Genomic DNA, 24,390 nt, shown 5'->3' with positions numbered 1-24,390 from the left:
TCCGACAAACCCTGATATGATTGGCCGACGGCCTCCGGCCCGTACAAGATAATCCGGGGCTTCCTGCGCTGGAGTTGGCTATCAGTTTGGGATATGTAAATCGCCGCACTTGCTTGTAAATGTGAACCACCGGCCAATCCCAGAGCAGGAGGCGGAGCTCTTTGGAATATGGGTGGGAAACAAAAAAAGCGCTTTGACGTAGTCAGCCAGCTGGTATGGCGCAGCAGCGTGCGTGCGCCTAAGCTAAACCGCCCCCTCCCCTCTGAAATCCATCCCCTCTCAACCGCGAGTCATCAAGAAAATAGGGACCAATAACACATGCGTTCAGGTGTAACATCTTTCCCCGCCGCGTATCCCCTCTCGCCGGGTACCGAGGCTTCAAACGGATATGAGGTAGCCAACACGGCTCTTACAAAACGGACCCGACCTCGTCCGCCCGGCGCCGGAGATGAGTAGTCGTCGTGGGCTACACGATGAAAAATCTGCAGGCTGAGTGAGTGAGCGCATATGAGGCGAGAGGCAGGCTGCCGCCTCGCTGTGCCTTTTTCCCCTCTTTGGCCGCTGCTCTGTGCCTGCGAGGGAGGCTGAGGGAGGAGGTGTCGTCTCTCAGGCACGGTCGGTCAGCTTCTCACCTTCTTTACTCGTCGTTTCAAGAAGAGTCGGCGTGTTTTTCTTTCGTGAGGTAACCGGCGAAGGAGTGATGGATGAGAAGACGGAGATGAGCAAAACTAAAGTCGTTATTTTCAGGTCACTTTCAGCCTGAGTGGGCTCCCCTGCTCATTCCGAGGGCTCTGCCCATCACAGCCACAGTCTTCACACGCCGAGACCGGGTGGAGGAGAGAAGGAAAAACAGTAACTATGTCGGTCGATTGAAATGACCCTTAAAGCAGCGTTTATATTAGAGGATTTGGTTTCTCCGCATCTTCGTTATCTCGAATTCGTTGCCAAACAACGCGAGACGTAAAGACCGCAAGTCTGGTTTCGCCCGTGGAGGAAGCTGCCGCCACCACAGCTGGACATGTTGACACCAACGTAAAAAATGGATGTAGTTTTTGCTCTCCTCTGGCTGCTGGCTGCGTTTCTGAAGGGCATTCTTTGCCAGGGAGTATACGGTAAGAAGAAATGTGTGTTTTTGCGTTGTGTAACTACCTTTAGAAAGATAGCTGCTGTGACCTTGTGAGAAACGTGGGGTTTGGATGGTGTTCACAGTGGATTCCCATCAGTGCGACCAGCCTTCATGTCCGATGTCTTGCGTTCAGTGTTCTCTTGAGGTTTTTCATTATCTCCTGGCTTCGTCTCGACGATTTTAATGAGGCATGTTACGGTCCTGTGTGTTTAAGCGTCAGTGATTCATAGCCCCGTAATTCCTATTCAGTGCTTGTCCATGTTTAGTACCTGTGTGTGAAATCCTTGTCTAGCAAGGCTGTGTGGTTGAAGCACCAGTACAGCCGTTTAGACTCTGATAAAATAACACCTTCGTTCAACTCGGCATAATGAGCCGCAAAATAATATATATAAAAAAGAAAAACATCTCTTTATTGATCCACACACCTGATCAAAACACGTAGGCTGTGCACAGTTAGCTAACAAGCTGCTGTGGCTCCTGGTTTATGGAAATTTGCTTTCAGAAATGCAACCAGTGGTAGCAACCAAGGGAATGGCTTAAATAGCGACAGTTGCAAATAGGTTTAAGTCTGTGGGCACTGGGGCAGGAATGCCAAAGAGGCTCTTAAGAAATTAGGGATGTACCATCCTGTTGATTAAGATGAAGCACCAGATGAGCTACCATAATACGTCCCTTGAAAAAATCCCATATGTCAGTACTCTTTCACTAGTCAGCAGCGAGAATCGTAGCGTTGGTTGTGCGGACTGAGATAGCAGCCGAGGCTGTAAAGTTATGCATGGGGTACCTATGCTTGCTGACGTCATATGGATTTTTACAAAGGCAGATTTGCTGTTATTTAATGGAAGACTCTATGGATTAGCGAGGAAGAGAATACACAAATCCGTACACACGACCTCAGTTCACTTTCAGCAGAGGTTTAGCAGCAGCAGAGAGCTCTTGGCTTTAATGGACTATTTAAATTCGTACCGTCTTTGGGATGTTGGCTTGCTTAGCAATCATACATGTCGAAAGAGTGATATGTAGCTAGGTAGCTCCAGCTCAGTTAACTGCGTTGTTCCTGTTGGTCTGAGAAATAGTGGAACGCTTAGTTAGAATGCAGGGGATGTTAGGGGTGGGCAGTAAGACGACACTTAGCTTTATCGAGATAAATTGTGTGACATAGTGTGATCTTCTGAGCATATCGTGGATATTGTCCGCATTTTCTATTGTAACCGGTCCTGGATTTAGTGCAGTTATATGAAACACTAAATAAATAAAAACTCTGAGTTCATGGCAGAATTCGGCACTGTTGGTGCTTCTTTTGTCTGTTCCTGTTTATCAAACGTCAGAAAATCTAAATATTGAGGTTAAGCCTATCATGATTGTCAGATTTTAGCTGAAAATGAATTGTCATATACATATTAATTTATTTATCAGTTGTCTTTTTTATTTATTGTATTAAGCTGTTAAAGGACAAGTCTAAAGTGGCTGATCTTGCTAATGAAGATCACAACTGAGAACAGATGCATCTCAAACTCACATAAACAAACATCACACACCACTCTTCTCTTAAGGGGTTATAGCACCGAGTCAGAAGTTAGAAGTTTTTTTTTCCCAGGACTGTATCAGTATCATGGCGTTATAGCTTTTCCGCATCTCCCACTACTAATGCATATATGGAATTAAGTGACAGTATATTTAGAGAAGAGCCCTATGTCAAAAACCTTTACCTTTACATGTTTATTAATTGTACATATACTAAGGCAAAATGGTACATATACTAAGGCAGAATGGTACCTGTTGAGGTACTATATTGAAATGGGAGTCAACTGTAGATCTGAGAATGATATTCTGTCTACCCTCCATATCCACAGTGATCTCTATGGGTATGAAGGCAGTTCCCAACAGAAGTATTTTAAAAAAAGATAAAGGGTCTTCTGTATTACTATACAAATCTAATTAATTCTGTCCAAAATTACATTCAGTTAATTGCAGCACTTTATTTCTTTGAAAAAGGCTATGTGTGAAGAATGCTTAAAATATAGAGATGTCACAGTTTTATCCAGATGGTAAGAGAACAGCTTTGCTTTTGGTGGTTCTTTGATTACCTTTTGATTTTTATCCTCCAGAACAGGTCTGATGAAAGCATATGTAAAGGTTTGGCAAAGTGAGTATTCAAGGGAATTCTGTTCTACTTTGATATTTAGATTTAGATGACCTGTTTTCTACTTTTATCTTAATAGAATTTTAGCTGTCCAAATGCAGTTTATTTCTAAAATAACTTTGTTCAAGAAATCATGGACGATTGTGTCCTGCAGTGATTAATTATGAGGAGCTGATGATATATCCAGTTCTTAAAATGGTAACCAGAAGATGTTTTTTTTAAAAACAATTCATTCATTTGCCTGTGCAAATAATCATCAGTACACATAGTAATGAAAATAAATTTCTTTGAAAGTTTTCATTGTACAGGATTCAATAATTTAATATGACATGATGCACAATAATGGGAGACAGTTTAGGAAATGAAAAGGATTAATAAAAATCATCAGTACTTTCAGAACAACAAACTAAAAAATGGAAATTAAATCTTTCTTTTCATATTTGATTGTCCCACTGCCTCTGAGGCTGACCAGCCAAAACCTAGATGGCTGTATAATTGTAATGTAAGACCTTAGGCTTTAGAAATACAGTGTTTACAATCTAAGTAAAATATCTTGTCATTTTTTTTCATCATACAATCTACTCAGTTGAGGCTGGATGGCCTCAGGGGCCTTCTTAGAAATATGAGACAAAGTAAGCAAATACACTATGTTTCCAAAAGTATTCGCTCGTCTGCCTTCACATGCATATAAACTTGAGTGAGATCCCATTCGTAATCCATAGGGTTTAATATGATGTCTGCCCACCCTTTGCAGCTATAACAGCTTCAACTCTTCTGGTAAGGCTTTCCATAAGGTTTAGGAGTGTGTTTATGGGGATTTTTGACCATTCTTCCAGAAGTGCGTTTGTGAGGTCAGACACTGATGTTAGACAAGAAGGCCTGTCTCGTTCTAATTCATCCAAAAGGTGTTCTATCACGTTGAGGCCAATCAAGTTCTTCCACACCAAACTCGCTCATCCATGTCTTTATGGACTTTGCTTTGTGCTCTGGTGCGCAGTCATGCTGGAACAGGAAGGGGCCATCCCCAAACTGGTCCCTTAAAGTTGGGAGCATGAATTTGTCCATAGTCTCTTGATCTGCTGAAGCATTAAGAGTTCCTTTCACTGGAACTAAGGAACTAAGCCCAACTGCTGAAATCCACAAATGTTTATAGATGCAGTCTGCATGCCTAGGTGCTTGGTTTTGCACACCTGTGGCCATGGAAGTGATTGGAACAACTGAATTCATTGATTTGGATGGGTGAGTGAATACTTTTGGCAGTATAGTCTGTATGCAATTTTCTCAGTAACCTTCAGTCTAGAAAAGACTCCAGATCTGTTAAAGTTAAAGCATTATTAAATAAAGTAGGAGCGTTCACAGATAATGAAATACACATACTTGGTTGAACATTCCAGGTGGCAGTATTCAAATCTCTAGTCGGGTATTTGTCATGGTTGGAAGTCAAGAGCAACAGCAGCCTTGCAGCAGTTTACCTCATTTTTGTATTAGGAGTACGAAAAATATTTGGCCTGTAACAAGACTATGTGTTGACATTTTGGGGGGGAATACTCTAAATTCTTTTTCCAAAATTTCTGTATAATTTAGGAATTGAGAAATGCTGATTGTAGAGAAACATAGCAACTGCTGTCTTTACAATGGAGGTGACCAACTGTATGGAGGTGACCAATAGTAAATATGTCTTAGTCCTTTTTCTCAAGATAGCATGTTTAAACAAAGTCAGAGCTTTTTGTGCATATGAGACGTCTGTGTAATTTGCATAAAGTGGCTGTTAACACAAATCTTTTACACTTTTTCTGGTTACTGTTTGTTCAACGCAAAAGGTATTTCTGTGCCAAGAGCTGATCTGCAGTTGGTGCCCTCCAGTGGTCTGAAAAAAGTAAAACAAGTAAACTACAATAAAAAAAAATATTGGATGGAAAGCTTTACTTTATCTGGATAATTAGAAAGGGCTTTGGTGTGTTTAAACAATTAATGATATAATGACAGAAGAAATGGTTTTGAATCCAAATATTGTAATTCAAGGACAATTTTAATTTTATTGTTTTTTTTTTTTTGAACCAAGTTTATTTATTAGTTTTTAATTACAAATACGTTATACAATTGAAGCTTTCAAGAACCCCCACCCCTACCCTTTCCCTTAGAAAATATAACCTAAGAGACAAATATAAATAAATAAATAAATAACAAATATAACAAAAATAACTTATACATTTAAAATAAACAACTAATAGATAAAATACATAAATATGCCTAGTATCTGTGTGCATGGCATTTGTGCCTTACCAATAAAATTTGACAATCCCAGCAGAACATACTTGTTTATACCTATAGTTACATTAATGTTTATCTACAATCACACCAATACTATACACACACGGATAGAGAGACAAAACACACAAAATAATGAAAATAATAATGACATAATAAACAATGATAAAATGATAGGGGCTAAAACCAGTATATTTTAGTACCTTTCCTATAATCTAACAGTACAGGAGGGAAGACGCCCCTAAGGCACCGTAAAGTTCTCCCAACAATTTGTTTCCAAAATTCCTAGTAACATAACCTGATCATTCTACTGGAGCTTAAAACTTCCAGAACTCAGAGACTCAACATGACTAAGGAAAGATTGCCATATCAATAAAAATCTCTCTGTTGACCCCTTAACTGTATAACTGATTTTTTCCAACTGAATGAAATACACCATGTCCCTTATCCACTGCGCAAACGTTGGGGGGTTACAGTCTTTCCATTTAACCAAAGTTTGTCTTCTAGCTACTAATGTGGCAAAAGATAAAAGGCTTAATTTGTTATTGTTTAAAATAAGATTTTGTGTTACCACACCAAATAAGGCAAGGGGGGCTGATAATTCTAGTTGCTTATCAATTACAATGGAAAACATATCAAATATTGATTGCCAGAAACTTAAAAGTTTAGGGCAATCCCAGAGCATGTGAATCAGAGTGGCTTGGTTCTGCTTACAATGGTCACACTTTGTATCAATATTGGGTTTAATATGAGACAACTTAACTTTGGTCCAGTGCAGTCGATGAAAGATTTTAAATTGCATAACTTTATGTCTCATACATATCGAGGATGAATGTATCCCCTTCATCATCCAATTTTATTGTTTAATGTTCCAATAAGGGATTCCAAAAATGTAGGAGAGCAGGGTAAATATTAATAGTCTGTTTTAGGAGTGTTGTCAATATTGGAATACATACAAGCAAGTAAGATAAAACGCATATATAAAACGTTAAGAAGATAAAAAGTGTCTGTAGCTAGATTAAAAAAAAACAGAAGGGATTTGTGAGATAGAACCAGCTCATTAACTACATTTTAAGAAGTGGAATTTGCACATAAATATAATTTGAACATGCATTGTTCAAATTATACAGGCATTTTTTGGACATGCTGTTGAAACTCATTATGGCATAGATAAGTCTGTCATTTTGATAAGTAGCCCCACAGATCTTAGATATTCTTGGTACCAGACATCTTGACTACTGCAATGATGTATGAAGTGGTGTTTGACTGGGTGCACCGGCTCCTATCTATTGTCTGTCAACCTAAAATAGTGTCCATGTGACCCACTGTTATCCAACAAACAAGACTCCACAGTAAGTGGCCTTAGCTTTAGCTACAGTGTACACTTTGCTATTTTCTCAGATACAGAATATATCTTAGAGAGAACACATTTGAAATTGTTCTTTCAGAATTAGGACAAGTTCCGTAGCAGTGGCATTAATCCAGGCAGGTTTTGAATTCAGAGCTAGATCCTAGATTGTATTTCACCTCAACTTTTAGTTGATGTTTCACTTTAGTTATAAGAAATTTTTATGAGGTCATTTCTTTTTAGTAGATATAGATGAAGCCAGTTCCAAATTGGAATTGACACCCAACACTGCTGGAGAAATAGATTTTGTATCTTCAGTGCCCACTTGAGTTACATGCAGAGAAAGAATATGTGTGACAGGTGTGGTAATGAACATTTTTGAATATCTAGTCATTTTCTTACTTCACAGTGTGTTGTAATATAGGTCTGGCAAATGATGTGAAAGAAATTTTCTCTGTGTTTCTTTTGCTTGGAAAAGTTAAGTTAATTGGATTCAGATTATCTTCTGGTCTTACAGGCCTTTGTCCTTTGCTGTAATATTAGCCCTGTCATGATCATGAAATTTAAAATAATTACCAAATAATGAAATTGAGTTATGACATAACTGAAGTTTGAGAAAAGACCATGCCTAAAACTCCTCCTTCTCAATTCCAGCTTCATAGAAATACCAGTCCTTCACTCCTCCTACTTCTGATGAAATTTCGCACCCCACCTCCTCCCCCTTCTCCTCCACCTTATCCACGCCTGCATCTGATCTTTCATATATATAGGGGGGTCGGTGATCTCGTGACCCACAGAAGCCGTACTGAACTCCCTCAGAATTCCCCTCCTCTCATTATCTCATTTACCAAGGCGTGGTCTGCATTCACAAACTGCCATTAACAATGTCATTGTCTTGTTGTTCATTGTATTCAGTTACTAAAGGATAAGCTTAAAGTGGCGAAATTAGCCAGTTAGCTTTCTTGCTTCCTACTTGTCAGTACTTTCCCAACTGCTTTCTTCTTTCCCTAGCCCCCCTGCTGATGACACAGCTGATTTTCAATAAACAAACGTTACCATCTGCCTCTAAAGGTGTTTAGCACCAAGAATTTTTGTTGTTTTGAAAGACTCATGATGCGTCTTAATAAATGTCTTGTATATGCAGATTTAATCTGTTTTTTTTTTTTTTTTGTACGCAGTAGAGCCACACAGTTTAAGGTAGATATGACAGTGCTTCATTTCTGTAGTGTGTGCATAATATGAGGCTCTGGATTGGTATTTTTTTTAATGACGGTTATATAGTGTCTTATAGAGATATGATCCAATCTGCTCAACTGATCTGACAAATTGCCAAGTTTTTTTTAAAATGCTGCAGCGTAACTGTGAGTGAAGCTGTATATTTGTATCCTTTTATGGCACCTCTATGTTGGTGAAGTCAAGAGAGTGCCAACAAGAAACAACCTTTGGATGGTGCATAATATAGCTGATAACTTAATCCATTAAAATGTACCTGGATCAGCTGCAATTCTAATCTGTTAGATCAGATCAAAACGTTCCTGTGCAGGACTGAACGCTGAATGTTCATTTCCATATATTATCTGCTTGGGTGGAATTATAACTTTGAGGGAGCGTTATAATTTAGCTCTCCCGAGTCACATACGACTTATACTCGGTCTACTGTGCTGGCTGAGCAAAGAGTCCTACGCTACAAGCCTAAATGAAAAAACGGAACCTTTCTTTTTGCTGCAGTGCAAATTCAGGGGATGAACATGAATGCATCCTCTGCAGCCTCACATTTCAATTTCCAAAAGCTCCAATACAGTTTAATGAGCAATAGCTAGGCTTTGAAAAAATGATTGTGCTCACTCTATGATCTAGTGGGATTTTGCGAAGGCACACTACCTAGGAGTTTATTTCTTCTTGAGCTATTTGTTTTCATTTTGAATTCAGTTACTGAATCTGTTGGCTCTGGCTTTTTTCTTGCTGCTTGTTTGTAAGTAAGAGACAGTTGGGCTGCATGATAAGAATAACATATACTGCAAGCATTTTGCAGCATATTGCAACTTCGCTCATATGATGTTTGAGATTTCCATATGGCATGCTTCAAAATGGGGCTGCAAAGAAAAATTACTACACATTTTAGAATGCGTCAGAATGCTCATAAAATCTGTGACCCGTGGCAACATTCAGTAAATCCTGAGATGATGCAGGACGCTCAGATGGAAAGCTATAGACAGTAATGTTGTTACGACTCTTCACTGTTGCCTTTCATATATATATAATAGAAATCCAGTGGTACACAGTCACTGTCCACTTTATTAGAAACCCCTAGCACGTAGGTCCACATTGCTTGTGTACAGTTAGTGTGTCATTGGAAATGGAAACCATTAAGTGCTCCATGACATTATTACAATAGCTGAGCCACTATAAAATCCTGGTGTGACTTTGTAAAGATTTGTAATGCTATGATTGTGATATGACCCATTGCTTTTGAATGAATTATTACTAAATGTATTAGTTTTGACTGCAACTTATGCCTCCAAAAGTAAAACATGTTTTATACAATAGAGCTCTTTTATTATTGTAGATAAATATTGTAACAAATCACCATTTAAGAAAATCAGTGTCCTTACAAAAACAAGTTTGTTGTTGTGTAAAACACAGCAGGACTGCATTCAGAAATGCTTTCTTATATATTTAACAGATGCTTTCATCTACAGTGTCCTATGGTGGAATTTTGCCCAAGTATTCATATGGCTGTATTACAGATTCTTACCTGGGCAGAAATTGTACCCCGCTTGAGTGGGAGTTGATGGTGTTATCCAGTGTGCTCTCTAACTGTTCCTAACTACGGTGCCACTGGCAGAAGCCTTGGTCTCACTAGACAGAAAAAAGAGAAAAAAGTGCTATCTCAGCACCATCTTGTGGACTAAAATATCAAAGTATTGTGGTATCCTGTTTGTCTAACAGTAAGTTTAATACTAGGAATACACAGATATGGGTATTGTAAGCCGATGGCAGTGTCCAATATTTTTCACATACTTGTGTACTGATGCTGATACATAAACGTTTAGAAACTGTAGAAATTGGTACTAGATCTGCCTAAATTAGCATGATAGAGAAATGTAATACTTTATTTATGGATATAAATGAAATCCAGGCATTTTATCACTTTTTGCTTATCATGAGCATAATACATACTTCATCACATATCAATGCCAATATGTTTCTTGAGCATTCTTGCTTAATGCACATTAAAATGAATTATAATTAAATAATAAAACATTATTACTTAGGCCCTGTGTATTATTATTTTTGGAACCCAGTTACCAATCAGATATTCATTGTCTGTTGTATTATATTTTTCCCCTGCCACTGTTTATATATAATACACACACACACACATATATATATATATATATATATATATATATATATATATATATATATGTGTGTGTGTGTGTGTGTGTACTGTAAGTGTAGACCATCTGTTGCAAAGCACAGTTTGTGTTAGCCGTCCTCTAGTGCAGGGGTATTAAATTCAATTAAGTCCAGTTACAGAAAATTTCCTCAAGCAAAGGTCCTGAACATCATAATGTCTAACTTGCATTATGATTCCGTAACATTTACTGTTTACTGAAGTAGCCTAAAGTACAATTCAGTAATAATTCAAGAATATTTGTCAGTTTCCCTTTTTTAGAGCACACCATGTAAAATAATATGGCTCACTTTCTTCTCTGATTGCTGTGTCTCACCATGTCCCTCCCCTGTGTGTGATTAAGATAGGACCACCCTGTCGAAATTAAATAATTATTCATAGTTTATCGGTTACAGGTCCAGGTCCGCATAAGACAGCGTCTAGGTCTGGACTTGGACCGCAGTCTGCCTATTAGTGACCTCTGCTCTAGTGGTCACAAAAAGTGGTCCTGGAGATTTGCCTTCCTGTGGAGTCCACAGTCTGCCATGATTGTCCCTGCTCCTGCTCATTATGTGTTAGCTAAGGGGGGCAAGCATGTTAAATTGAGATTGTAACTAACTTTGTCAGGAAAGTAGGTCTCTAAGAGGACCTTCCTGACCACAGAGCTGCTCTTGACTGAGGAATTTTCTGCAGATTCTTCAGTTTCCTCCCACTGTCCAGAGGCATGCAGTCAGGTTAATTAGAGATTCTAAATTGGCCCTAGGATGTGTGTGTGCGTGTGTGTGTATATGAATGTATATGTCTGTGTGTCTGCCCTGTGATGAACTGGTGACCTGTCTGGGGTGCTTCCTGCCTTCCGCCCAATGAGTGCTGGGAAAGGTTCCAGCACTCCCTGGCCCAGAAGGAATAGTGGCTTAGAAAATGTGTGTGTGTCTATATGTTCTTGGAAATTCTTGAATTAAATTTTTCATAATGATGATTTTGCCCTTGTTCTTTCTGATGACCCTTGCGTATACAGTGCTAACATAAGCTGCATGGTTATATGTCGTTAGATGTAGGGGTGGGTGATATGGTGAAAAAATTTAGTTTTTGCAACATGCAATATGAACCACAGTATTTAGTTTTATTTCTCCTGAGGTTTGATAGGTTAGAACAGGCCAAAAAGCACCAGTAGTGCATATTTTAAGAAATACTGTCAAAAATGTATTTATTTTATTTAATTGTTTCACTAGCTGCACTGCACTAAATCCAGGTAAACAGAATAAATTATGCTAATGAAATATACAGTTCATCAGTGATCTTTAATTACAGACAGTACACACAGTATGACAGAAAAGCATATTGTGATGTAAAGTATCACAACAATGATAATTTTATTGGCAAATTATGTGTCTCAGCTGGGACACTCTGCTCAAATCTGATTTCAAAGTGTATTTTTGTCAATCGAACTGTGACAAACGATGAAGATGTCAAATTCAGAGTGATAGAAGTGCTGGGATTTAGGAAGAGATTGGATTTACCAAAGAGTCATGCTTGTGCCAGAGAATTTTTGAGTTTTGAAGGGCGAGATGATGACCTCCATCTTTCCTGCAGCCATGTAAAATCCGCATCACCAGTGTAGCTACATCGTAATCACAGAAACCCTCGCAGATGGGATAGTGATGTTTGGAGATAAATCTGAACTGATCACTTGCAATTAACAATGTCTCAAAAGATCTGATTTGAGAAACAGTCCCAATTTGACTGCAGTATGAATACAGCCTGATTTGGGAAACACATCCAATTTGAATGCAGTCTGAACATAGCCCTAAAGCAGCTCATTACACATATAGTGGCAAAAGCCATGCGCATGATGACAGTGTTTTCAAATAAAAAAGTTGTTAATCAGTCCACATTCAAATACTGAAAACAGAGTTTTAAAAAACCTCACTGACCTAAAGCTCTGTGTTTGAGCGAACGGGAGTCTAAAACTCAGAGAAAACGGCAAGCAAGTCTTTATGGTCTTTATTTAAGTCTTTTATATCTGTTTGCGTGTGTGTGTGTGCGTGTGTGTGTGTGTGTGTATGTAAGTATGTATAAAAAATACATTAACGCAGTAATACAGAGTTTATATAATACTATTCAAAACTATATGTGCCTGTGAAAAAACACCATCACTATTTAGCTACTGTTGCTTCAGTAGCATTTACCTCGTCCGCTTGAGCAAGTAAAAAAGTATGATTGCAGTTCAAAACAAACACAATTCCACAATTCCGCTGATTCCTTCTGGTTCACCCTCTATAAATGTTTAAATTTGTTGGCTCCTCCTTAAAGGGGTTGTTACCCTTCCAGTCATTTCCCTTTGTCTGATGAGTTAAACTCAGTTTAGCCATAGATAAACGTTTGGCTCACTATATCATGGATAATATCCCTCTTTTAATCATGTAACAGAAATGCAAAACTGTCATCAAGCCAAATAATTGTAAGCCATCGTATTTACCATTATCAATAATGCTGATTAGTTGTAGCAGTCCTACATAAAAGTTATCTTAGGTTATTATTAGATGTTTAGTACTTGGCTCTACACTAAAACTCTGCTTAGTCTTTGTAATTTACTGTAATGTAGTAAAGCACAGGGCAGTAGAAGAATATGAAAATGTGAATTAATTTGAATGTATTAAATAGAGCCACTGAACTTAGATGGCCACTGCTTAACAATGCCGTTCTCTGTTCATGTGCCTTTCCTTTTGAATAATTCACATCATTTGCACAGGGTCCTTTAACTGGGCTGAGAAGAAGCATTAGGCAATTGTTATGCCAGTCCTGTGTTTTCCACAAGCAGGTTATTGTTGGACAGAGGCATACAAAGCTTCTTAGCCCATTTACACTTTACACATCCCATCTTCCCCTCTGTTTTATCTGTTGCTGCCTTGAGGCCCACTTACCATCTTACACTCTCAGCGTACTTACTGAGCACCGATGCAGAAATCATTAACCGTGTAACCTCCAGGGCAGCAGCTATAGGCAAAGCTCATTACAGATAATATTAAGCAGGCAGAATAAAACAACCCTTCTTTCATTTATTTATTAAAACTCGTAGGCTAGTTTGTGTTACAAGTCATCGCTGAGTGCAGGCAACCATGACGTATAGGGCCAATAAAAGTGTGTTTGCATGCATCAGGCTATGAGCGAATTTATGACCGTGCATTAGCGGTTAATTTAGCAGCTGTAAATACTATTTAAACACTGGCCATGCTTACAGTTTACAATGCAGTGAAATCTCTTCCATTTAATTCCTGTCCACCTTAACGATCATGATAACAGTCAGCTCTGCAGAAGACTGACTAACTGAATTTGATTTAATTCAGTTCCCTTCAGTTCTATTTGTACACTGTACTTTTTTTTATTTTTGCAAAGCAGTTTTACAGAAATCTGATGGATAGCAAAATTAACATGCAAATACTATAAAGTTATAATATTACTAAATACAATAATAAATGCGGAGGCGTATGAAGTAATGGAATCACCATATGAAATACTCATACTCATTGGCCTTTGTGTTTTCCCCCATTTGATGATGATGATGATGATGAACCTTTATTGTCACTAGTCACAAGTACCAGAGAAATTAGCCATCAACCCGTCCGAGCACATACAATATGACAAACGGGGGAGACAGGACGGGACGACAGGAATGAGGAAAAATACAGAATACCGAATACATGGGGAAAGGGAGGAGATAACACCCCCCAGAGTATGTTCCTAAGGAAATATTTTTCTCCAGTTTTAGTCATGTCTGTTTCCACTCACTAGGCAGGTCTCCCCTAATCAAACTACATTGCCAGTGCAGTGGCGCTAACACAACTTTGGACAGCTGAACACACTTGGAGAAGAGCGCTGACTGCCGGCAAGCTAAGTCAGCTTACAGATGTCCGTGCTGACTAGCATTGTGCTGAGTGTTTGGGAAGTAGGAGGATCACCCTATCTACTCAGAGAGAGTGAGGCCAGTTGTGCTGTCTTGGACTCCTAGCCACGAATGTCTCTTCAGCGGGGATTGAAATCGTGATCTCCTGATAATAGGACCAATGCTTGTGTTTTTATCAGCCCCCCCTCTACCCCATCCCGTCATTGGAAATTGAAGGCCCTACCATGTCAATGTCACTGCTGTGCTGAGAATGGTCCTCCAGCCAAATAATATTTGGTCAGTGGTGTTCTTTTTTGGTCCCATTCCATTGATAGATGGGATAGAGGGCAGCTGATTAATTATTTTAGTCATTTTGCTCCTCCAGTGTTCACCTGTTTTGTATGTGTAGTTGATCAAATTAAATGTTGTGCTTCAGTTATTTTGTACACCCCTATATGTCCCTTAATGATGCTGAAAATAAGATAATTATCAACTGATCAAGTATTTGTGATGTAATCTTAGCATCTGAAACAGTACTGTAACTGTTGTTAGCATGTACACATACAATGCTTAGGGTTACGGCCCAATAACACCTACACCAAAATGTGCCTGTAAAGCTACCATGCTGCTGAAGTATCCCTGAGTTTCAGTCTGCAACTTTGCTGTCTCCACACTATAAAAATTTAATGTAAGAGAGCATCATTTCCTTTCATTGAAAATTTTATGGCTTCACTGTTATAGCTCAATTGTATAAGAATTACAAAGAGACTACTCTAGAAGATTTGTAATACATGGACTTAATTAAAAGTTGTGGGAGACAGAAAAGGAGAGTAACAACAAATAGTCAACTAGTAAACAGTTGCTAAAACATTTATGATGGATAGTCATCAAGACTACTTTGATTAGACGAGTGCTGTTGAAATGTCTATCTTAGAGCATGGTGACCTAGTTGGGTCAAAAATGCTTTTTAGACAGTATTAGCAGAAGAGGAGAGTTACTCCTTTTTTCAGGATATTATTATGAGATGTTTTTGAGGTGAGAATAACGCGGAATCTCATCCAGAGAAACCATCCATTATAATGCTTCCAATGACAGTCTTTCACAGGTAACCAGGTCTGTTGTACATTCTAAATAATTAATAATTTGAACTTGGGGTGGGATTTATGCTGGTATAAAAGGAAATTCTGCTATAATGTGTGCGTCACTGTATGGCTTTTGGAGTACCATGGATACCGTGATGTAGGGGTGGGCAATATGACAATATTTCTCTATTATTGTGATAAATTCTGTTTCAGAATTTTGAACATATGGTGGAAGATGTCAGTACATAAAGAACACGGAGAGAGCATAATCGGTCTTGTTTAACTGGATCAGATTAGTGTATCACAGTACATAAAACTTGTATTTGTATTGATATTTTTGATGGTATTTTTAAACAGTGATCCATGAACAACCCTGATACTAGAAAAATTAAACATTAGCTTGGACAATTCAAATAATTCTTATGAACTCAACAAAAAGAGGTTTGACACAAAGAGGTAAATGCAGTACTGCCTTATGTTAATCAGTGTAATGCACTGCATTGGCACAGATGTTGTGATATTTGTTATTGGCTCTGTTGTTGTGCTTTAGTAGACGAAACTTGCCTGTTTCATAAAAAAATAGAATTGAGGATGAGTAAGGAGGTAAAAACAAAACAAACAGGAGGAGACTTAGGAGTTCTAAGAGCGAATGACAAAGAGGTGTTTCCAAAACAGAGAAGATAAAAGAAAGCTTTCAGATTCAAAATGTCTCACTGTGCTAAGTTTTAGAAAGTTAAGAAGGTCCCTTGTATCATTTGTTAACTTTAAAGCATTTAGAAATGGATAATAATAATAATAACAATAATAGTTACTATTATTATTGTTATTATTATTATTATTATTATTAATATTAGTAGTAGTAGTAGTAGTAGTACAACAAAACAACAACAATAATAGTAGTAATAACAATAATCCATCCATCCATCCATCCATCCATCCATCCATCCATCCATTTTCTAAGCTGCTTCTCCCTCAGGGTCGCAGGGAATAATAATAATAATAGTAATAATAATAATAATAATAATAAATTAACATCATCCAAATAGTGAAAAATATGATAGAAATTTGAGCTCATATTGCCCGCCCTTACATTGTACAAATATTTATTTAATTAGTTTTCATAATGTAAATGAACTCTAGAAAAAATATCTACATAGTTGTCTTTTCATAGTTGCATAATAATTTGATCATTGTGCTCCTATTGTGATTGTGTTTGTGGGCATGTTAGTTATATAATTAGCTGTAGATTTTCTTTCAGAGTTTCTGTGATTTTTTTTCCTGCCTTTAATTCAGTGCTTTAGAGGAAAATAGCGTGCAGTTTAAGGCCACTGAGTATTTATGGGAAACTGCTTATATCGCATTTGTATGAGTTGAACCTTCAGGGCAGACTCGAACGTTCGAATTGACAGTGTTAGTCAATGCTCAAAGAACACAAAGATGCGACATGCTGGCCCTCAGAGCTTTCCTATTAGCACAGGCACTCCCCTTGCGTTTATCAGCCCATTAGCTGTAGATTTTCTGGGAATGAGTGTTAATAAGTGTTAATGAGTGCTAATGAGAATAAAGCAGTACAAATTACTGCCAGCAATGTGACCATGCTTTATTTTGCAGTTCATTGCTCTGTCCGGGTTAATTTTGGTCCTGGTTTTGCTCTTCCTTGAAATTTAATATCACTTTAATAATTTTCCTCCCCTGCAGCACAGGTTTGTCGTTGTGGGATATTGAAGGCATCTAAAAAGACTGAGGGGCAATTCGTACAGTGGACACTTAGTTTTTATTTGTTTTTCAATTGCTGCAGTCAGTGGAGAGGTACAAAGATGCCTATTGCCAGTAAACTAGCTTGTCTTTTCACATCAGCACATTGGACAGCGATGTGTCCCAGGTTACCGCAATGCCTTACTATGATTTGTGTAAGGAAGCTCCTGTTAAGATCTCACATGCTGGTGGACTTTCTAAAGCTTGTAGATGTAGTCAACCTTTGCTCAGAGCTCTAACTTTAACATGGTTGATCTTAGTAATTGCAAAGTTCATTATATGTTTGGCTTGTCCTAAAAAGAATTTTGAAATATGGACCTCTGTGGGTGGGCAAATATCACGATACTTCAAGAATATGTATCATGATTTTTAGTTTTTTTCCGATTTTTTTTTTTTTTATCCAATTTTCTCCCCAATTTTAGTCATTTCCAATTCCACCTGCTAGTTAGGACTCCCCCAAATCACACAATACTATCAATGCTAGGAGAGTGAACGCTAGCACAGGCTTCCTCTGAGACCTGTGAAACACTTCTTTTCAAACTGCCGCTCACGCAAAGTCATTGGTCAGCTGAACGTGCTTGGAGGAAAGCGCCAACCACCAGATCTGTTATGTCAGCTGACAGACGCCTGCACTGACTAGCATTGTGTTGAGTGATTGGGGGAGAAGGAGGGGCCATCCTACCCACCCAGAGAGAGCGAGGCCAATTTTGTTCTCTTGGACTCCTGGCTACTTGAGATCACTAGGGATTAAACTTTTCTCAGATTTTAATTAGAAATTAATTAGAAAAGAAATGATTGCCGCATGTTAAAAATTAAATAATAAACCTGCAACTAGTGTTTTGCAAGCTGCACTGCACTATGTCTAATTAAACAGGCCTAATTATGCTATTTTTTTAATGAAATGTAGTGATCTGTAAGACAAACCAGCCATTAGGGGTGTACTTTGTGTACTTCTGGTGCCGGTCTCAAGCCCGGATAAATGGTGAGGGTTGCGTCAGGAAGGGCATCTGTAAAACTTGTGCCAAAACTATCATGCGGATCACAAATATGATTGCCAAACAAGATCGGTTGAGGCCCAGGTTAACAACGACCGCCTCCGGTGCTGTTGACCAGCAGGGTGCTGGTGGAAATTGGACTACTGTAGGTCGAAGACCATCAAAGAGGAGAGGAGGAAGGCGGGTTAGAAGGCAGCGAGAGAGAAGGAAAGGCAGGAGTGTGGAGGTTAGAGTAGGGACTCTGAACATAGGGACAATGACTGGTAAAGGCAGAGAGCTTGCAGACATGATGGAGAGAAGGAAGGTAGATATTCTGTGTGCCCAGGAGATCAGATGCAAAGGAAGCAAGGCCAGGAACATTGGAGGTGGATTCAAACTGTTCTATCATGGTGTAGAGAGGAAGAGAAATGGAGTAGGGATAATCCTAAAGGAACAGCTTGTGAAAAGTGTTCTGGATGTAAAGAGAGTGTCAGACAGGATCATGAGCCTGAAGTTGGAGGTTGATGGTGTAATTTTGAATGTGGTCAGTTCATATGCACCACAGGTTGGTTGTCAGTTAGCGGAGAAAGAGGAATTTTGGAGTAGGATGGATGAAGTGGTAGATGGTGTCCCTAGAGAGGAGAGATTGGTGATTGGTACAGACTTCAATGGACAATGGTGAAGGGAACAGAGGGGATGCGGAAGGTCAGATGGTTGTAGATTTTGCAAAGAGAATGGAAATGGCTGTGGTGAACACGTATTTTCATAAGAGGGAAGAACACAGGGTGACATACAAGAGTGGAGGGAGGTGCACACAGGTGGATTATATCCTTAGCAGGAGATGCCACCTAAAGGAGATTGGAGATTGTAAAGTGGTACCAGGGGAAAGTGTAGCAAGGCAGCATAGGGTGGTTGTCTGTAGAATGAGATTAGACACAAAGAAGAGGAAGAGAGTGAAGACAGAGCCAAAGATTAGATGGTGGAAGCTGAAGGAGGAGGATGGTTGCAGGCAGTTCAGCGAAAATTGCAACAGGCCCTTGGGGGCAGTGAGGAGCTACCTGAGGACTGGGAAACTACAGCTAAGGTGGTGAGAGAAACTGGCAAAAATGTGTTGGTGTTTCGTCTGGTCAGAGGAAAGAAGACAAGGAAAGTTGGTGGTGGAATGAGGAAGTCCAGGAGAGTATTCAGAAGAAGAAGGCAGCTAAGAAAAAGTGGGATAACCAGAGAGATGAAGGAAGTAGGCAGGTGTACTGTGAGGCTAGTCGCATAGTGAAAAGAATGGCAAAGGCAATGAGCTGTATGAGAGGCTGGACAGAAAAGAAGGAGTAAAGGACTTGTATCGTTTGGCTAAACAAAGAGATAGAGCTGGAAAGGATGTACAGCAGGTTAGGCTGATAAAGGATAGAGAGGGAAATGTACTAGTGAGTGAACAGAGAGTGTTGAGTAGATGGAAGGAGTACTTTGAAGAACTAATGAAAGAGGAAAATGAGAGAGAGAGGAGGACAACAGGGGAGAGATAGTGGATCAGGAAGTGCAGAGAATTAGTAAGGTGGAAGTGAGGGCAGCTTTAAAAAGGATGAAGAATAGAAAGGCAGTTAGTCCAGATGACATACCTGTGGAGGTATGGAGATGTTTAGGAGAGAAGGCAGTGGACTTTTTAACCTGGTTGTTTAACAAAATCCTGGAGAGTGAGAGGATGCCTGATGAGTGGAGAAGCAGTGTACTGGTCCCCATTTTTAAGAACAAGGGTGATGTGCAGAGCTGCAGTAACTACAGAGGTATAAAGTTGATGAGCCACACCATGAAGGTATGGGAAAGAGTTGTTGAAGCAAGGCTAAGGCGAGAGGTTCAGATCAGTGAGCAGTAGTTTGGTTTCATGCCCAGAAAGAGTACCACAGATGCAATTTTTGCATTGATTGAGTGTTGGTAGAGAAGTACAGAGAAGGTCAGAAGGAGCTACATTGTGTCTTTGTGGATCTAGAGACGGCATATGATAGGGTGCCAAGACAGGAACTGTGGTACTGTATGAGGAAGTCAGGTATAGCTGAAAAGTATGTTAGGGTGGTGCAGGACATGTATGAGGATAGTGAGACAGTGGTGAGGTGTGCAGTTGGAGTGACAAATGGTTTCAAGGTGAAGGTAGGGTTACATCAGGGATCAGCTTTGAGCCCCTTCTTGTTTGCAATGGTGATGGAAAGGTTGACAGATGAGGTCAGGCAGGAGGGTCCATGGACCATGATGTTTGCAGATGACATTGTAATCTGTGGTGAGGGTAGAGAGCAGGTGGAAGAGAATCTGGAGAGGTGGAGGTTTGCACTGGAGAGGAGAGGAATGAAGGTCAGTAGAGACAAGACGGAATACATGTGTGTGAATGAGAGGGAGGCAGGTGGAAAGGTGAAGATGCAAGGAGTAGAGGTCGAAAAGGTGAATGACTTCAAATATCTTGGGTCAACCATCCAGAGCAATGGACAGTGTAGAAAAGAGGTGAAGAAGAGGGTGCAGGCAGGATGGAGTGGGTGGAGACGGGTGTCAGGGCTGATGTGTGACAGAAGGATAGCAGCAAGAGTGAAAGGGAAGGTTTACAAGACAGTAGTGCGTCCTGCTATGATGTATGGTTTGGAGACTGTGGCCCTGTCTAAAAGGCAGGAGGCTGAGCTAGAGGTGGCGGAGATGAAGATGCTGAGATTTTTGTTGGGAGTGACAAGGATGGACAAGAGTAGAAATGAGCAGATCAGAGGGACAGTGAAGGTGGAGCAGTTTGGAGACAAAGCCAGAGAGGCCAGGTTGAGATGGTTTGGAAATGTGTTGAGGAGGAATAGTGGATATATTGGTCAAAGAATATTGGAGATGGAGCTGCCGGGCAGAAGGAGAAGAGGTAGACCTCAGAGAAGGTTTATGGATGTACTGAAGGTGGACATGGAGATGGTTGGTGTTAAAGTAGTGGAGGCAGTGGATAGGGCAAGATGGAGGCAGATGATCCGCTGTGGCGACCCCTAAAGGGAGCAGCCGAAAGAAGAAGAAGAAGAGTGATCTGTAAGACACAATAACATTTTGCCACAATAACAAATAATCTAATTGCCCATCTTTAAGGACCTTTCTGTGCATTAAGATTTAAATGTTTTTTGAGGACATGGTATTTCCATTTTAGGTTTCAAAAATGTATGTTACATGTGATGGCAAGATACCGCTTTCTGGGCTAAGATGTACACTATATTGCCAAATGTATTCGCTCGTCTGCCTTCACATGCATATGAACTTGAATGACATCCTATTCTTAATCCATAGGGTTTAGTATGATTTTGCCCTACCCTTTGCAGCTATAACAGCTTCAATACTTCTGGGAAGGCTTTCCACAAGGTGTAGGAGTGTGTTTATGGGAATTTTTGACCGTTCTTCCAGAGGTGCATTTGTTAGGTCAGACGCTGATGTTGGACAAGAAGGCCAGCCTCACAGTCTCCACCCTAATTCATCCCAAAGGTGTTCTATCAGGTTGAGGTCAGGAATCTGTGCAGGCAAGTCAAGCTCTTCCACACCAAACTCGCTCATCCATGTCTTTATGGACCTTGCTTTGTTCACTGGTGCACAGTCATGAACAGAAAGGGGCCATCCCCAAACTGTTCCCACAAAGTTGGGAGCATCTCCTCCCAACTCCTGAAAAACAACCCCACACTATAATCCCCCTCTACCAAACTTTACACTTGGCACAATGCAATCAGACAAATACCATTCAGCATGGCACAAAAAGGTTTTGATGTGACCAGTAAATACTGACGAAGCTTGTTATTCACCAGCTTCTTGTTCAAGTTTTGGAGTTCCATCTTAAATGGTTAGGGTTAGGGTTAATTAGAGCAGTAGCCCCAGATGCCCAGAATGTATCGGCTGTGCCATTTAAGGCAGAATTGGAAACTAGCAATAGTTATTATATCTGCGACTCATAGTTGGTGCAAAATTCTAAAACCAGAGGGGACACATAAATAAACTTGAGCTAAACAATGACGTGCCATGGTGTTACGATTGGCCACTCCCAGTCCTCCATGTGCTTTTGTTTTGTTTGGTCTTTGTATGGTATTGTTTGGTGTTTGTTCTTCTGGTCTCAGTTATATTTCATAGTCTCTGTTATTGTGTTTATTCTGTGTTTCTTTTGGATATGTCTATCCCTCATTCTATCCGTGTTGGCTCTCTGACCCTGGACTGTCTTGACCCTGAGAATGGATTTGCCCTTAATAAATCTCACTTATCTCAGCGCATGCGTCCGCCTCCTCATTGCTCCCCGACGTTACACATGGCTTGGTAGCCAAACCGAGTTAAATAATTTGACCTTTTTCACTTCTTAAAAAATAGTTCCAATAAAATTATGAGTAACACACCATGTTCAGATGTTCCTGCTTGTAATTCACAATTCGCTTAACCAATCAATTCTTTAATAATACGATGGTTGTTTATTTGTGTTCAAAACACTGCACTGTGATATTCCAATTGGCAAGTTATTTTTAAACTGCATCGTGTCATGTTATCTTGGCGAGGGCCCTAAATAATTATATATATTACATGTTAGCGAAAGTTTTTGTTCATGTTTTGTAAGGCTAACTTCTATGAGTGTCTTTACTGAATTTCCCTATTCCCTATTTTAGCATCAAGGTACTTGGGCTGTGTGTTATTTTCCCACTTCATCTTGTAGCTGTAGACTTTGAAGCTTGTAAAACAATGCATTAACATGTTTACTTTGTATTTTTTTCAGCTAATCTTTTGGTAAATGTTTAAACTTTAAGTAGAGGTGGAAGGATCGATTGACTGTGTATTGATATTTGCTGATTTTCAGCCTAAGCATGCAACCAGTAGTCGGCTGATATTTCTGTAATTTAGCCGAACCTGTGAGCACATAAAACATAAAACATAAAACACATGAGCCAGAGTGTAACTGCTGCATTATTTAAGGTGGAACAAGAAACTGGCAAATATTTCAGTAATGAAAAACATTTTTCTTGAAGTATATTCCATATTTGGCTCCTATCTTGCTGTTAACTTGCAATGTGCAGAGCTGTAATTTATGTGGTTTGTTGTCAAAGCTTTGATGATTTAATTCTTTTAACACATTAGCATCCAAGTGCTAATCTTAGCTTAGCGGACACTGCACCTTTAAATGTGGTATTCAGCCCCACCCTTGATCAGTATTGGACATTGACCGATTGTGCTGAAATATGATCGGTATTGGCCTCAAAAACACTTATCAGAATTTGAGGATCATTGGAGTTGCCCCGTAGCATGTTAGCAGCATGAACTAGTAAAACAACATCACATTGTTCTGTAGGTTTTGTTTAGTATGGTTTAAAGCAGTGGTCTCAACCCTACTCTTGGAGATCTACTCTCCTGCAGAGTTTAGTTCCAGCCTGCATCTGACACGGTGCCTGTCCGTTTACCCAACACTGATGCATCTAATCTAGCCCATCAGATATTTCTGAAGAAGTGAATTAGTTGGAACATGTGTTGGCAGATTGCAGATGTAGCTAGTGTCTACAGCAGGGATGCCCAATCTTGGTCCTGGAAATCTACCAACCTGCACAATTTAGCTCCAGTCCTTATCAAACACACCTGATCCAGGTAATAAAGGCCTTCAGGGGCGTTTGAATATTAGAGCCAGGTGTGTTGAATTGGCAACCACTGGTTTAAAAGCTTATATGTCAAAGATGTGTTCAGTTCATCCATATATTCAAATAACCAAACTTTACTTAGATTTTTGTATCAGTGTTCTCCTCTGACTCAGACATGTAAACGTGGGTTAGTCTGATGTGCCTGTGCCATATCTAAAACTAGGCTTACAGGTTTTGTCAAGAAGGAAAACAAACTGATAGAGAGGACTGATTTACCTTTAATTAGCTTGCTAAATAAGATTTATTTAAACAAGAAAAATCTCACTTTAACTCTTAAAACACTGGGTTATTAGAGGGCCTCAAAAAGCTGTAAGGCAACAGTAGAGTAAATTCTCTACCATGTCTGCTGCGGGTTTCCCAGAGTGTGTCACATCTCTGAAAAATGTGCAACATTGTCTGTACATTGTCTATACAGCTGTCCCGATGGTTCTAATGAATTAAATGATAATGACAGAAAACAACTTTGGAGCCTATCTCAGTGGGAAGGCATTCAAGTATTGTATTATGTAATATGGGATTTTATTACAGATTTTCATTAAAAAAGGTTAATGTTTAAAAATGATCTAAACTGAAAATTGAATATAAGGTGAATGATATAATTGCTAATCTCTACTTTTTAACCTGCAAATATTATTAAACATGTTTTAGACATCACCCAGGCCTAGAGTTATGCTTTACCCAGTGAGTATTTTGGATAGAGCAAGTGATCTTCAGCTAATATTATTAGTCATGATCTATTTGTAGTATGGCATGTGCTACCCCAAGC

General features: G+C 39.4%; 1 protein-coding gene across 4 annotated transcripts in view; it reads left to right on the top strand.

Moving 5' to 3' along the window:
- Nucleotides 1-218: 218 nt before the first annotated feature.
- mdga2a (MAM domain containing glycosylphosphatidylinositol anchor 2a) overlaps nt 219-24,390 on the top strand; it is a 223,814-nt gene continuing 199,642 nt past the window's right edge. For 2 of the 4 annotated variants that reach the window (XM_017713808.2, XM_037542048.1), the window contains exon 1: nt 220-1,112. In XM_017713808.2, the coding sequence (XP_017569297.1) occupies nt 1,040-1,112 (73 nt within the window). In that variant the 5' untranslated portion in view covers nt 220-1,039. Of the gene's footprint in view, nt 1,113-24,390 lie in introns of all 4 variants that reach the window. The other 2 variants (XM_037542047.1, XM_017713809.2) reach the window with 2 other exon arrangements.

Source organism: Pygocentrus nattereri, chromosome 10 (assembly GCF_015220715.1).
Source record: "Pygocentrus nattereri isolate fPygNat1 chromosome 10, fPygNat1.pri, whole genome shotgun sequence".
Lineage (NCBI taxonomy): Eukaryota > Metazoa > Chordata > Actinopteri > Characiformes > Serrasalmidae > Pygocentrus > Pygocentrus nattereri.
Note: the sequence above shows the minus strand (reverse complement) of the source record. Positions and strands in the feature narration are given on the sequence as shown.